This window comes from Cygnus olor, chromosome 2 (genome assembly GCF_009769625.2).
Source record: "Cygnus olor isolate bCygOlo1 chromosome 2, bCygOlo1.pri.v2, whole genome shotgun sequence".
In the NCBI taxonomy this organism is placed as follows: Eukaryota; Metazoa; Chordata; class Aves; order Anseriformes; family Anatidae; genus Cygnus; species Cygnus olor.
Window position 1 is genome coordinate 22,466,035 of NC_049170.1, and position 14,766 is coordinate 22,480,800.

General features: G+C 40.8%; 1 protein-coding gene across 2 annotated transcripts in view; it reads left to right on the forward strand.

The window, feature by feature from the left end:
- The first annotated feature begins 7,966 nt into the window (after positions 1-7,966).
- The window catches only part of MINDY3 (MINDY lysine 48 deubiquitinase 3), a 50,437-nt gene continuing 43,637 nt past the window's right edge, over positions 7,967-14,766 (forward strand). The window contains exon 1 of one of the 2 annotated variants that reach the window (XM_040547998.1): positions 7,967-8,179. In XM_040547998.1, coding sequence (XP_040403932.1) covers positions 8,083-8,179 — 97 coding nt within the window. In that variant the 5' untranslated portion in view covers positions 7,967-8,082. Of the gene's footprint in view, positions 8,180-14,545; positions 14,578-14,766 lie in introns of those variants that run through there. The other variant, XM_040547999.1, reaches the window with a different exon arrangement.

The following is a 14,766-nucleotide window of genomic DNA, read 5'->3' on the forward strand; positions in this document are numbered from 1 at the left end:
CAATATGAAAAGGTATCAATATGAAAAGCACATGAGCTTTTCAGTTATCTCTGTGAAATAAAAAAGATGAAATTATGGATTTTCATAAGAGACCTGAAGGACAAAATTCCATATAGAAAGAAAGAGCTCATTCCAATAATAAAAAAGCAATACAATATATATTAGTACTTGAGGAGACAAAACAATGGAAAGATGGAAAATTAAAAGGCAAGGGTCATTAAAAATAAGTACTGTACGTAAAAATGAGATGAGAACATACAGAGAGGCTTTAAGAAAAGAGGAATTTGGAACAGAAAAGCTGAGAAACTAAGACAAAGAATTTAGAGGGCAAGACTGTTAAGTTGGTAAATGTTTTGATCACCACATTTAAAGAAAGAGGTTTCTGTCTATTAATACAGACCATTCTCTGACTTTTTTTCCCCTTACCAGCCATCTGACTGACCATCTTCACTGTGCATTCTTCCCACACACAGCCTACCACCAGCTTGAAAAATAAACTTCCCCATTAAAACCATTTTTCCCCAGCCTCCCCAACCTAGAAAGAAAATCTGGGCTAAATGCTTCAGTGGAATTTTCTGTGGGAAACCAGCCCTTTTGTCTAGGTTATGTGTAATTACTTTAACATTTAAATACATTGCAGTTATTAAATCAAATAACTCAGTCTTTTGTCTCAAAGTAATTTTTCAGTTCAAAATATAGTTCACATGACTTTTAAAAATTTAACTGCATTACTAGCTCTAACTATCTTTTCTTCTGAGCTTTGTCTCTGCTAGGTAATCTCCGCAATTAACCAGAGTACTGATTGCACAGCAAGTTATTAGCCCATTCATGTCACACCAAGCCCGTCTGAGCCATTTGTAACTAAGAAAGCCAGACATATGCTATTAGCATCACTGTGTTGGCGTTTGACATGCCTAATTTAATTATATCTCTAATAGTTTTAATAATTACGAACTTTTTGTTGATAATTACAATGCTGTTTTTTTCCCCAAAATTGCAGTCCGTAGTCCAAAACAATTTGCTGTGAGCCATACAGTGACCATATAAGCATAATGGCAGGTTAGATCTTAAGCTGTCTCTGTAAGATAACTTTATTTGAAAGGCACAGAAAACCTCAGATGCTTTGGGAGGAAAGACTCTTCTCTTTAAACATGAAAGTGCCATGGTAACTCACAAAAAGTGAATAAATGACTGTTTCTAAAGTAGTTTATCTTCTGTCATACTTTTTTTTTTGCTAACACATACTTTTTTTGCTAACACTTGCAAACCCTGAATGAAATGCAACTGTAATTATGAGTAGAATCATTATGTTTTGATGTAGCTTGTCCTGTCCTGTGAAATGTATATGGATGTTTACTCTTGTCAGTGTTTCTGCAAATGATGGTGTTATAGTTCCACCGGCCTTAAACTGCTTTCCTAGAGCTAAACTATTGTCTATACCATAAAGATAACATATATATGGTATATACACAAGAAAAAAAAAATCTCACTTGCTCTGTGGGCTATCACTGAAAGTTGTGATTCTCCTGGAATTTCTTCCCATCCCAAAGGGATGCCAATCATACACATTCACACATCCAGGACACAGAGTAGCTTGTTTTGTCTCACTTATAGAAGCTGAGAGTGAATATCTACATAGAAATTGCCCATTGTCTCTTTTCTATGATTTCAGTAGGAGTACATCCTCTAAAACCTTTTCTAAATCTAGCATTAATTCATCATTTGAAAAGAGAAAACAGGAGACATCAGAGCTTTCTGCTTCTTAGCCTTGGAGTTCACCTTCTCAGAGGAAGTGGTGCTGAGGTACAGGTAAGAAGTTTTAACTTCTCAAAACAAGGAGGACTATGGAGGGGAAAAGTGAACCACACAAGACTCAGGGTGACTTCATGTCCCTTGGCACTTGAAGAGCTTTGGCAAGCAACAAACTCTGCAGAACTACCCCAGTTGGGGATGCAGATATAAAGAAGAAGAACATGACGCTGTTCTGTCCATTTGGTGTCTCGCTGCCTGGCTCAGGATGTGTCCCTCTCCCCATGCCACTTTGTCATTGCAGTTGCTGAGGTTATCTGTGCCTCTCAACTGAGAAAAAGTTGGAAGAATTGAGGTCACCCATTCTTGTTGCTTACCCAAAGTCCAGAGCTTATCTCTGATGCAATGGATTGAATAATCTTCATTTTGTAAACTGGGAACATTAATTATTCCCCAGACAACAATGTGCACACAAACAGAATTTTGAGTCGGGGAAGTTTAGTTTAGATATCAGGAAGAATTTCTTCACAGAAAGGGCAGTTAGGCATTTTAGGACTAGAAGGAATGGCTTCAAGTTGCACCAGGGGAGGTTCAGGTTGGAAATTAGGAGACATTTCTTCTCAGAAAGAGTATTCAGGCATTGGAATGGGTTGCCCAGGGAGGTGGTGGCGTTACTTTCCCTGGGGGTGTTTAAGGAGAGGTTGGACATGGTGCTTAGGGACATGGTTTGGACATGGTTTAGTGGGTGACATTGGTAGTAGGGTGATGGTTGGACCAGATGATCTTGAAGGTCTTTTCCAAGCTTAATGATTCTATGATTCTGTGATTGGAACAGGCTTCCCCAGGGAAGTGGTGGAGTCACCATTCCTGGAGGTATTTAAGAGACATGTGCATGTGACACGGTCATCATTCAGTGGTGGACTTGGTAGCATTATGTGATGGTTGGAACTGATGATCTTGGGGGTCTTGTCCAACCTAAATTATTCTATGTCTCTATGATTACCATAATTCCTTCTCAGAAATCATCCCCAGAACAAATAGCTAAATAACACTTCATGTTGTGCTGTGGACAAAGTCCAAGTACACAATTTTTTTAGCTAACGTGCACCAGTCGGAAGTTAGGTATCCAGGCAACAGATAAACCAAATAATTCTGTGTTTTGGTTCAGGGGCCTTTTCTAACCTAATGCAATGCTTCAACTTCTTAATAACATTTTTTTCTATACAGACCTGATCATATGTGGGTGGTTTGTATTTTGTTTGTTTGTTTTTGTTCTGTTTTGTTTTGTTTTGGGGGGAAGGGGGCAGAAGACTTTTGTTTTATAGGCAATTAAAAGTAAGGAGAGCAAACAAAAAAGGGACCTGTAGCAAACTTTCACTGTAATATATATATTAAATATTAAATAAATACTCAGTTATAGCTCCTTGCTGATGTCAGAACACGTTAGTCATACAAGTGTGTCACACAAGTCATACCAGTGTGATCCCCTTTGGAGCTGAATGCACCAAGTAGCTTGGCATTTACTTTGTTATTAATATACTTGTTTTTCCTACCACCCAAGCCAAACAATGTTTTTTGAAGTCAAGAAAAAAAAAAATTACCTCAGTGCAGATGATTTTCAATGAGATTTGCCCGGCAAAAACATACAATAAGTAAAATAGTAAGTCTTACAGCAGTCTGTCAACAGTTCCTACTGGTAAACCCATAAATCCTTAATTAATTCAAGAACCTTCATGGATAGGTGTTATGCTTTTGGCTGGGATAGAGTTCATTTTCTTTGTAGAAGCTTGTATGGTGCTGTGGTTTGGATTTAGGATGAGAACAATGCCGGTAACACACGGATGTGTAGTTGCTGCTGGCAGTGCTCACCCAGAGGCAAAGCCTCTCCTACTCCAAGCACTGCCCGGCCAGCGAGGGGCTGGGGGTACACTGGGAGCTGGGAGAGGACACAGCCGGGACAGCTGGCCCAGGCTGCCCGAAGGGGTGTCCCACCCACACCACGGGGTGTCATGCTCGGCAATAACAGCTGGGGAGAGGAGGAGGAACTGGGGGGACGTTCGGTGTGATGGCATTTGTCTTCCCAAGGAACTGCTGCACGTATGGGCCCTGCTTTCCTGGGAGCGGCTGACACCTGCCTGTTGGTGGGATGCAGCGAGTGAACTCCTTGTTTTGCTTTGCCTGTACGCACGGCTTCTGCTTTACCTCGTAAACTGTCAGTATCTCAGCCCGTGGGTTCTCACACTTTTATCTTCCCTGTTCTCTCCCCCATCCCACCTGGGGAGAGTGAGAGAATGGCCGTGTGGTGCTGAGCTGCCTGCCAGGGTTAAAGTATGACAATAGCCTTAATCCTTAAAAAATGCACTGAAGTAATCCAAAAGGGACTGTGCACATGGAGGATGCATGCTTACGTTCTTTACCTCCTCCTTCCATGGAGAACTGTTTTAAGATGTCATATACTGAAATTAATAGAGCCAAGCTAAACCAAATGAGTTTAGATTAGAGGTTAGAAGGGAGAAAATGGTAGTTGCTTTGTTTTCCTAAAACAACAACAACAGAAACACCACCACATACACACAAACAGCCTGCAAAGGGAATTAGCAGCTTCTGACAAAGAAAAAAATAAGTGAATAGCGCACAGTATTTAAAAGGAAAAATAGAAAGCTTGAGGATTTTTTTAAAGTGCACTTTAAGTCACCAAACCAACCACATGGTGGCAGCACAACGTTTACAAAATAAATTAAAAACACCCACTTCTGTGTATTTAATAGAAACCATTCAAAAAAATATATAAATAAAATAAATTAAAAAAATAAAATAAAAGGAGGTAACTTGCAGAGGAGTCTGATGTTATCTTCCACACACTCCTAACTTTACAGTACAGCTCATACATCCCAGACTATACAGAAACACAGTTTAAACGACTGTTTCAGAAATTTAGAAAATGATTTCCATGTATTAGTGTGTTAATTTGCACACTCTTCATTCACAGCCCCCAAATCCATGCATATTCTGTTTCTGTAATACAGTATATAGTTTGCCTTCATATAATATAGGTCAACCTGATGTTAGACCTGACTGAAGTCTTAGTTTCCCCCTCAACAAACTGAAAAAAATAAAAGTCTTGGTGCATTCTAATTCCAAAATATCAGATTTTCTGGACCGATGCTTTTCTCCAAATCCCCTTTGTTTCCTCCTCTCTGATTTCAGGACAACTACCTACACAAATTCACGTACATATCTTCCGGTCCAATTCATTAGTATATGCAATATATGCATATATAACACTAGTTTATGGATGCCCAGAACTTTAAAGATAATCAGTGAGGGATCAAAAGTCATAATGGATGACATCCATGGCCTCATTTGCTTGTAGCCAGTGTTGTTTTCTATTACTGACTGCACGGTTTGACTTTTACCATTTGTATCACTGAGGCTAACAATTTCAGCGATATTTCCAAAATAATTTTCTAATGCTTTTCTAACCAGCATGGGGCAGATTGTTCCAGTTGGCGCATAAACCCAAGACTGCTCCCTTGTTCCCAGATTCATTAATATGTAGTTGTCTACATCGAATTCCATGTGCTGCACGCCAACTACATCATCAAAATGGGTCAAAACATTTTACACCTTGTTTCTCATTACTGTCTCTGCTTTCATCAGTATACTGAAAAACTCTGAAGACGAGTTCACTCTTATCCGCATTCAAACCACATTTTTAGCAGCAAATTGATAGTGTCAGAGGTATTTAAGAGTGAATAGCTGGTGAGACATTTTATACAACATACAGCATAGCAGATTAGCCTGAAATCTCATTGTTACTGCTACACAACTAAACTTACTTCACCAAAATGTGACAATTTGTGATTCTAACTCTGTTGCATCTTCCTTTTATCTTTCAAAGGTTAGAAATATGGGTGCAATTTAGCTTGATATTGTGACTTTTACAGGGTATTAGCTTTTAGCTCACCGATGGGTCTATAATCACAGACACACAGTTGGTAAGCAGTCTTCCACTCTGTGATGAGACAGTAAACCTGTTGTACTTAGAGCACATTAAACTACAATACCTCTTCTGGCTCACAACACCTGAAGCTGTGACTGAACTTTTCCTTACATTCACTTCAATGTGAATACCTGTTTGCACCCAGGAAATCAAATGGCACTTTTGGTAACATGCAAATGATTATCCAACACACCAGAGAAGGAAGTGGGGGAGGATAATATTTTCAGGCCTTTTGGTGCTGCTGGGTAGCGCCACTGAACTCCATATAGTGGTGGCCATTGTCCAGTTGCAGAGCTTGGCATCCTTGTTTGAAGGTGCCCTCTTACCCAACTCTTTCCACTGGCTTCACTGAAGACAGTTTCTTGGATTTCACTCTCAGCATCCATGCCAAACTTAAGTTTTCTTCCTCAGAACAAGCCCATCAATGTGAAGAGAGAACCAAAACTTGCAGTTCTTTCTTCCTCCTACGGCCTGACCATCAATGGACAGCCTAAATTTTGTTGAGTTAGTGGACTTATGCTTGTAGCATTGCTCCATTTTGAAATGTTTCTATTAACCTCCTGCTCATGGGATACTTACAATAACAAGCCTGTTATACCTAGCATTAAGCTCAAAGTATTACATCTACAAGAAAATTTCTATTTTATTGCTCATCATTGATTCAAAATTTTTAAATCTAAAGAACACCCTTATTATAATACATATAGAATCAGATTTTGTTATGATGCTTTCAATTCCAATTTCATTTTTTTCATTTGTTTGGAGTTACTCTTTCTTCATGCTAAAACTCAAAATGTGGACATTATAAGCATTATTTATGTAAAATCCAAAATCAATTCTGTTCATCAGTATTGAAGGAAAATGATGTCAGTAACTCAAGTGAATGCTTAATTGTGCAAGTACTTGAAAATGCTTACACATCAGAAGTACAACCACACCATCTTCTGATCCATTTGTGGTATTACAGAGGATAAAGTTTACAAACACACTGATTCTGCCTGTTTTCACAGTTAATTCAGTATGATTGTACATACAACAGTCTCGATATATGCTCAGTCTCTGTAAAGATAGTAACTGTATGATAAAGATAAAATGGATGGGCACAATATTCCAGCCCAATTTCATCTCCAGATGAAGAGTTCTGAGTGGCACATGCATTACAGTTTCACGTAGAAAACTTTTAAATGTTTTTGTTGCTGTTGTTTAGGTTTGCTTTGTTTTTCCTAAGAGAACATCCTTAATCCAGTTTTGTCAGTGGTAATGGTTACCACCTTTCTGAAGAACTTTGTTTATTGAAGTCTCTCGAGCTTGTGCATGACACTGACCACAAATCCTTCCATGAAGAATTCCCATTCAAATGGCAATTACCTTCCAGAAAAACAATGGCAGTTATCCCTTGTAAAAATACCAACTCTTGATTTCTAAAATCTCTAGCAGGAAAATAATTGTTACTAAACTAGATAAACCCAATTTGAGTTTGTTTGTTTATTTGTTTTCCAAAGTTGAATCTCCTAAAGTTCATGGGATGTACATTTGACACTGCTCTTGACTGGTTTAAGAAAATCATACGGCTGTCTTCACTCATCATTTCAAGTGATTGTATGAATTTAGGTAAGAGAGCTGTTTCTAAACCAGTAAAAATATCTAAGGTACTCATGCAAGCACTGCATTGTACCTATGCGTCAGGTTGGTGCTTCCACAGAACTTATGCATAAAGAAATCTCTGTGAATACGTTAGTAGTCTGACTGAACTCCACAGCTCCCTTGGCACACCCAGCCCACATGCAAGATTACGACTCTTCACGCTGACCGCCGTTTTCTTTGTTTCTATGATTCTGTGATATTAAGCCTTAAAGCCTTATTCAGGCATTGAAACGGGTTGCCCGGGGAGGTGGTGGAGTCACCCTCCCTAGGGGTGTTTAAGGAAAGGTTGGACGTGGTGCTTAAGGACATGGTTTAGCGGGTGACACTGGTGGTAGGGGATGGTTGGACCAGATGATCACGTAGGTCTTTCCAACCCCAATGATTCTGTGACTAAAAGGCCGCCCCCCGACACCGCCCCTCACACATCAACGGCCGCCAAAAGGCACCGCGCACACCACCCCCCTTCCCCTCCCCCTTCCAGCACCGGGGGCTGCTGGGCAGGCGGAAAAGAAGCGGCGGCGCATGCGCGGCCGCCAGCGCCCGCCCGCCCCGCCCTCCCGGCGCGGCCCGGCCCCGGCCCCTCCCCTGCGCAGGGGCCGCCGCCGCCGGCAGCCGCCGCCTCGCCCGCCCGGCCCCGGGGCCGCCGCCGCCCCCTTCTCCCCCCTTCCCCCTCCCCTGTCCCCGTCATGTCCGAGGCGGCCCAGGAGCTTGTCCAGCTGGTGTGGGGCAAGAAAGCCGGGCCCCGCGGGCTGGCCGACACCATCTTCTGCCGCTGGGCGCAAGGTAGCTCCCTCCCTCCCTCCTTCCCTCCCTGTCCGTCCGTGTGTCCGTCCGTGTGTCCGTCCGTCTGTCCTCACAGCCCTGCCTGGCTGCCCGGGAGGTGTCCGGGGAAGGAGGAGGCTGTGGCGTGGTGGTAAATGATGCAGCAGTTTCGCTTGGGAAAGAAGTTTGGGGTTTGGGGTGTTGTTTTTTTTTTTTTATGTTATTTATTTTTATTATTATTTTTTGTCCGCTCGGTCGCCTTTTGCCTCAAATCTCCAAGGGAGCTGAAAGGAGGAGGGATAGAAACCCGTTTCTCGCATCATTTTTTTTCAAAAACCTTCCTTACGCCTGTTCCCAAGGGCGTATTGCTCCTTTATTCCACACAGCTTTTGGAAACGGGAAGGCTAACTTGCCTTTTTTCCTCCAAAAAAACATGGGAGCCCCAAATAGGCTCCCCAGATGTGGGGATTGGCTTGGGACGGAGTCCCCCTGGCTGTTTATTTATTTATTTCCTAATGGGTTCTCTGGCAGTTGGAGCAGGTGCAGATCGTCCCCAGGAGGTGGCCAGAGATAAAGCAGCAATAACCGTGGCTCCTGGGGGCTTTGCAGTGTGATTTTTCTCTATGTAAATTACACAACCTACACGTAATTTCTTCTCGGTGCAGATTTTCTGGTGCCGTTTCAGAACTACAATTGAAAGGTGTAATCCAGAGACTTGCTGGTAAAAGTGGTATTCAGACAATCAGTCTCTGGTACCAAAATTGGTACCAACAAATTATTCTCTCTTTACTGGTAATGTTAGTTTACCTAAACTGATATTTTTAGGACAGCTTGTTCATAAATGGAGATTCAGCAGTTTCAAAACGTATTGAACTGTGTGTTGTAATGCCCCAGACTTGCGCTCCTGTGAAGGATTAATGGAAAGGCCTCTCGTGGCCTTTGGGTGGCTCCTGGGAAGAAGCTGTTATCTCCTGTCTTTCCATCTGTCCTTAAGCAAAGTCCCATAACTGTACTGTGTAGCGTTTCTGCTCCCTTCCCTATATTCTGTTTAGTATAATCAGTTTCATATAGTAAAAGCACAGGACAGCAGGTTAGTGTGATGTTTGGAGTCCTCGTGCTGAGAAAAAAAGTCAGTCTCAGTCTACTATGGTGTATAGCTACATAATACCTTTACCAACTTTAAATTTCCATCTTGAAAAGGTACTGCACTGTTTTCCTGCTGCCAAGGAGTCTTGTGAACATTGACTTACCAAGATAAAGCTTGATTTTTCATGTGCGCGTGTGTGTGTATATGTGTGTGTATATATATATATATATATATATATATACACACGCTTATTTCCACAGCCTTCGAAGTTGAGAGGGACTCTTGTTTTGCATCAGTTGTGCAAAAGTTACCAAAGACATATAAATGATGTTTGCCTAAAATAACTGGTTTGAGATTTTTTTGTATGTGTTTTTTCTTGTTGCTGCTTGTGGGTGTTTTGTTTTTTTGGTTGGTTGGCTTTGGGTTTTTGTGTTTCAGAGTGTAGCGACAGCACTGGTGTTTATTTCAGATACTTTCTGAATATGAATCTTTCTCATACTCTTTGGAAGTTGAGAGCTGTAACTTACATTTAGAAAGGAAAATAAGTAGTAGGGAGGGTGTAGAGGAATGTAAGACTCAAACCAGTCGGTTTCTTAGTAAAGATAGCAGTGTTCTGGGAAACCTAGTCATGCACAAAACTCGCTTAACCATTGTATGTGTTTGGTCAAAACTAAGATCAACTGAGCCATGGTGAGTTAGCAGAACAGACCTGGCTAATGTGGATATGTTGTCTGAAGTTAGTGACGGTTCAAAACTTAGGCGTAATTCCTGCAGTTTGTTGCGTTGGCGACTTGAAACACGTTTTCTTGGTTCCAGACCTCACAGAGGCATAACCACAAAGCTGTTACCGTGTTTGAATTTTCTCTGTGGTGGTGTTTGTTGTTGGTTTTTCCCAAGGAAAATCGTTGTGTGTTTGCAGCAGAAGTTGCCGTGTGAGCCCTGTGAGTCCCACTCACCAGAATCCTCAAAGTGGGCGCAGAGGAATATGGAGCAAAGGCTTGGTCTGCACTTCAGTGTTTACTGGTATAGATATGGGGACTTGAGAAGCAGGTAGGAGGAGGGCTGAACCCTAAATAACCATACCTGCAATAGGAACAATTTTTTCTTTGATCCAGGAGACAGACTCCATTCACAAAGCTGCTGTGCAGATCAGCAGATACGTAACTGGGAATGTCTGGCAGGTTTAAGTGCAACAGCATTTCAGAATGACCTAAGCTGTTTTCTCACTGGCCTTTGGGGAAAAGGACGTGGAACTGTCTTTTCAAAACAATTGCTTAACTCAAAAGCATAGCATGAGGGTATTAATACTACAATTTATGCATATATGTATAACATACGATGGAAATAGGTCTGTTTTATCCAGATCCCCTTCTAACTTCCTTCCATGTTGAGAGCTGGATGAGTAGTTTGCCAGCTTTCCTTTTCGTTCTACCTTTTTCTTTTCTAGGTTTCCATGTTTTTACATACCAGGAACTCTTTGGACTGGTCTAGTATATTTAAACATCACCAGATTGGCTTTTATTGCATCCTTGGTTGAGGAGCTACCTCCTATCGCACTGCTTTTAAATCATTGGAGCTGTAATATCATTAGACCATGATCAAGTCGAGGTTACCAGGGAAAAATATTTTTTACCAGATAAGCACATATATTTTTAAGGAAAAGTAAAGGGAAAAGGATTTGCTATTCTTTAAGCCTTAAATAGAAGTAGCAATTTGAAGAGCGTGCCTTTAACTTAATAATTTGTAATTCACTTGGGTAATTGGAGAGGAGTAGTGCCTGTTATCTATGTAATTTTTTTTTTTATTTTATAATTACTAGTTATGAAAACACATCTGCATTTCTGTCTGCTTTCCGTCTCTGTGAATTCCATGTTAGTGCAAACAGTAAATCAGAAAGAAAAATACATTCTTCATAATATTTGCAGTTAGGGTATAGACGGCTGTTGATCGTGCAAACAGGTGGAGGAAGCGGTTACACCTATTGTGCCAGCTCTACCTGCTTGTTACTGCTTGTCTGCCTCTCCAAGTCGGTTGGTGGAACCGTTGTTGAAGTTCCTGCTTTATTAATGCCTGCCAAAGCAAAAATAAACCCTGGTGGGTGGTTCTTGAGTTATGGTCTGGGGACTGCTTCTAAGGCTTCTGTAAAAGTAAAAAGAAGCCAAGCCTGCCGCCAGGAATTGGTACATCGTGCGAAAAAGTATTGAGGTTTTCAAATCAACAAGTACTGTAAAGTACTGACCTGAAACTTCAGTTTAAACAGAAAATGTTGCTAGTTCAGCCAGTAGGAAGTGGTTTTTTATTAGCACAAGCAATACCTCTAAGTTTGAGAGAACAGTAGCTTTTGGGAAAAACAACAGGGACGTTCTGCTTGAGAACAGCCACCTAACACTTTAGGCAAGAGAAATTTCTTTTCTTGATTTTATGTTTGTTGACCTTTTTTCTCCCCTTGGAGTGGCAGATTTGTTTTGGGGCAGTGATCCTGTCTTTACAGACCAAGTAACCACATCTTGCTGTTTCGAACAGCAACTGAAAGACGGTCAAATCCCTTTCTGCTCTGTGAGATTTAACTTCTTTATTTCACACCCTTCTGTAACAGAGTTGTCTTAAAAATAACGGATAAATTCTGACGAACGCGAATGCCTTTGTGAAGTAATGGCCTGGGGAACAGCCAGAGCGCTTGCATAATTGAGATGGGGAAGGATCAGAGAGGCTCTGCACTGGCAGAAGGTTAGCGCTGCCTGAGCTGTGGGTTCCTGCTTCACAGGAAATTTCCTTCATTTGGTTCCAGTATAAGTGAAACTGAACCCAAAATTTCTTGAAATTTCTCCAACTAGGACTTCCCTAAGTTTTGTGTCTGTCCAGTATTATGGATGGTGTTGCCAATTTCTCCTATTTTAGTCAACTTCATTTTGTACCAGAAGGAGGAAATCAGACACACCATGAGGCTTGCTGATTGAAAGGTTAGGCTTTGGGGTGGCAGTGCCGTTTTTCGAGGGACTGTTGGACTCATTATGTGTAAGGTACAGCCCTTTTGGCACTGTTAAACTGGAAGGGAAATAGAATATATCAATGACTGCCCAAAAACGGGGTGTGAACATGTAAATTAAATTAAGTTAATGAGAAGATTGTATTCTCTGGCCAAAAGGCATAGTGGTTAATGTAGTTGAATGTAGATGTAGTAAGAACTTCAAATGCCCTGTAACACAATTTTCTAAATAGTAAACCCTAAAACTCTATTGCTGCCTGGGTCCAAAGAGGAAAATCAGAAGAGGTATTGCTCATACTGTAAGGATGTGGTACAAGCAAGACCATTCCCTTCTCTCGATAAGGGTGACAGTCTTAACAAAAATAAAAGCTCTTGAGGAGGGCTCACATAGAAAACATACACATTTATTGAAATACAAAAGTTTCACAGGGCTCTATTTTTGACAGAGGTGGAGAAAGGCAGACAGGTTGGGACCTTACCTTGTTTTCTGGCAGGTCCTTGCCCAATGTAACGGCAGCTTGCCAGGTAATTTGGGTACTTTCCTCAAACCCTTCCAGGGCATCCTGGCTCCTTACCCGCAACCCAGTAAGTAGAGGTTTTTTGTGGTACTGCGGTAGTAAATTCTCATTTCTTTTTGTATGTAAGAATATTTTTTTTTTTCAGCAAAGAAAATTTCAGAAGTTTAAATTAACAACGTAGCTTCAAAACCCAAAGCTGTATGCAAAATGTGCGTTACCATTCTACGTTCGTCTTTAGAGAAAGGATGAAGCATTAAGACATGTTGCAAACCTTGTACTTTGGTAATAACAGGTTATTCTACTAGTCCTGTCAGGCAGTTCTTACATCCCCCAAAAGAGAGGAATACAGTACTCTGGTGAGAGAAGAGGCCAGCTCCGCAGAGAATAGCACAAAAAATGAATAGCACAGTATCTTTGTAGTTAGACTGGGTCAGTGATGGAACAAATTGTTTTTTCTGATGTGGTTAAGGCCACGTGCTCTTTAGCTTCTCCTCTTCTCCCCTTTATTCAGCTAGAATTGGTTCGTGCACAGGGTGAAAGCACTGAAGGTATATACCACATCCTTTGTGAAATGACACTTACTGGTGTCTGTAGTGGCATGGATGTAAGATATATATAGATAGATAGATACTAGAAATAGACAGTAAAGTATGCACAAAGTGGTGGGGTGATCAGAATAGAAAAATCAATGTTTTTTATAGTGCTTTGGGCCATGATGTGGTGTATTAGATAGAAGACAATTATGTGTAACTAAGTCATACGTTTGTTTTGGCAAAATGCGCGTAGAAGAGTTGAGGATTATCTGTAAGAAATATAAACCTTGGTAAATGCCAAATTTTGGGAACTAAGGAGACAAACTTTCTTTTGTGTGGTTAGTAGTGAATAAAGGATATGAAGACAAATCTGCAAATAGCATAGTCGGTGTAACAGAAAATATTGGTGGCATTGATTACTGGCAGCAATCTAAATCGACTGTTGTTGCTGTTCTCCACAGCCAAAAGGATACAGCAGGGCAGTGGTGTTGGGTGGGGGAAGGAAAGGGGGAGGTCAATGGAACAGTTGCTAGGATTATAAACAGCAATGAAAAAAAGTAATCATTTCTCACGGTCAAATTATCATAATGGTATTTATGAATAAAGACAGGGAGATAGGAAAAAAAAAAGATTATTTCAGCTGTGTTACATCTCTTGCTGTTAAGGTTTAATCTTGAGTGAAAGGAGCTGTATGAGGGAAATAACTTGTTGAGAGTGACAGTAAGTCGAAATTGGGCTGGATCAGAGATGCTGGTCTTAGCTGGTAGATTACAAGGTGGCTAAGCCATTCCTGTGAATCATTAGGAAAAGCGTGGGGGACTGCCCAAGATGTGATTACTATGCAAAAAAAGCAAGGAGATGCGATTGCAAGCTGAGGTAGATTTGAACCCAGTTGGACTTCAGACTGTTGGTTTCTGAAATTTTGTCTTAGTTGACTTTAGATTTTGTAGAAGTTTAGAAAATAGAAGAAAGAAAACAAGACCAAAACTCCAAAGCCCCTTTTTTTGCTAGGCAGATTTTGGAAGGTTGACAGTTATTAAGGAATAAGCAGCGTCTAGCTAAAAAGAAAATGTTTGCATGTTTTTTTTTCTAGGGTTGTATTCTGTCAAATTCTGCATAATAGCAGTTTTGCATCATCTATCCCATATTTCCCTCTGATTGATCACACTTCATTTTCTTTACTTCTAGGAGATGGTTTTCAAAAACGGGCAGGGTAAGCAGCAACAGTTTGTGCTTTCTGTAAGACCCCTGAAGAAAGCGAAACAAACTCAGGATTTCCTAAGTGTGCTTTAATGGTACCATGTCCAAGTATGTTTTTTTCACTGCAGTGGCTAAATCATTAAAACAACTAAAAATGTTGCAGTGTGCTTGGATGGCATGTAATAATGCTTCAAAGTAGAAGAAAACTAAAGTTTTAATACGGATAAGTGTGATTGTTGAAATGGCTGGTGATACTTCTTGTTAGGGCATGTTAACGGGGGAAT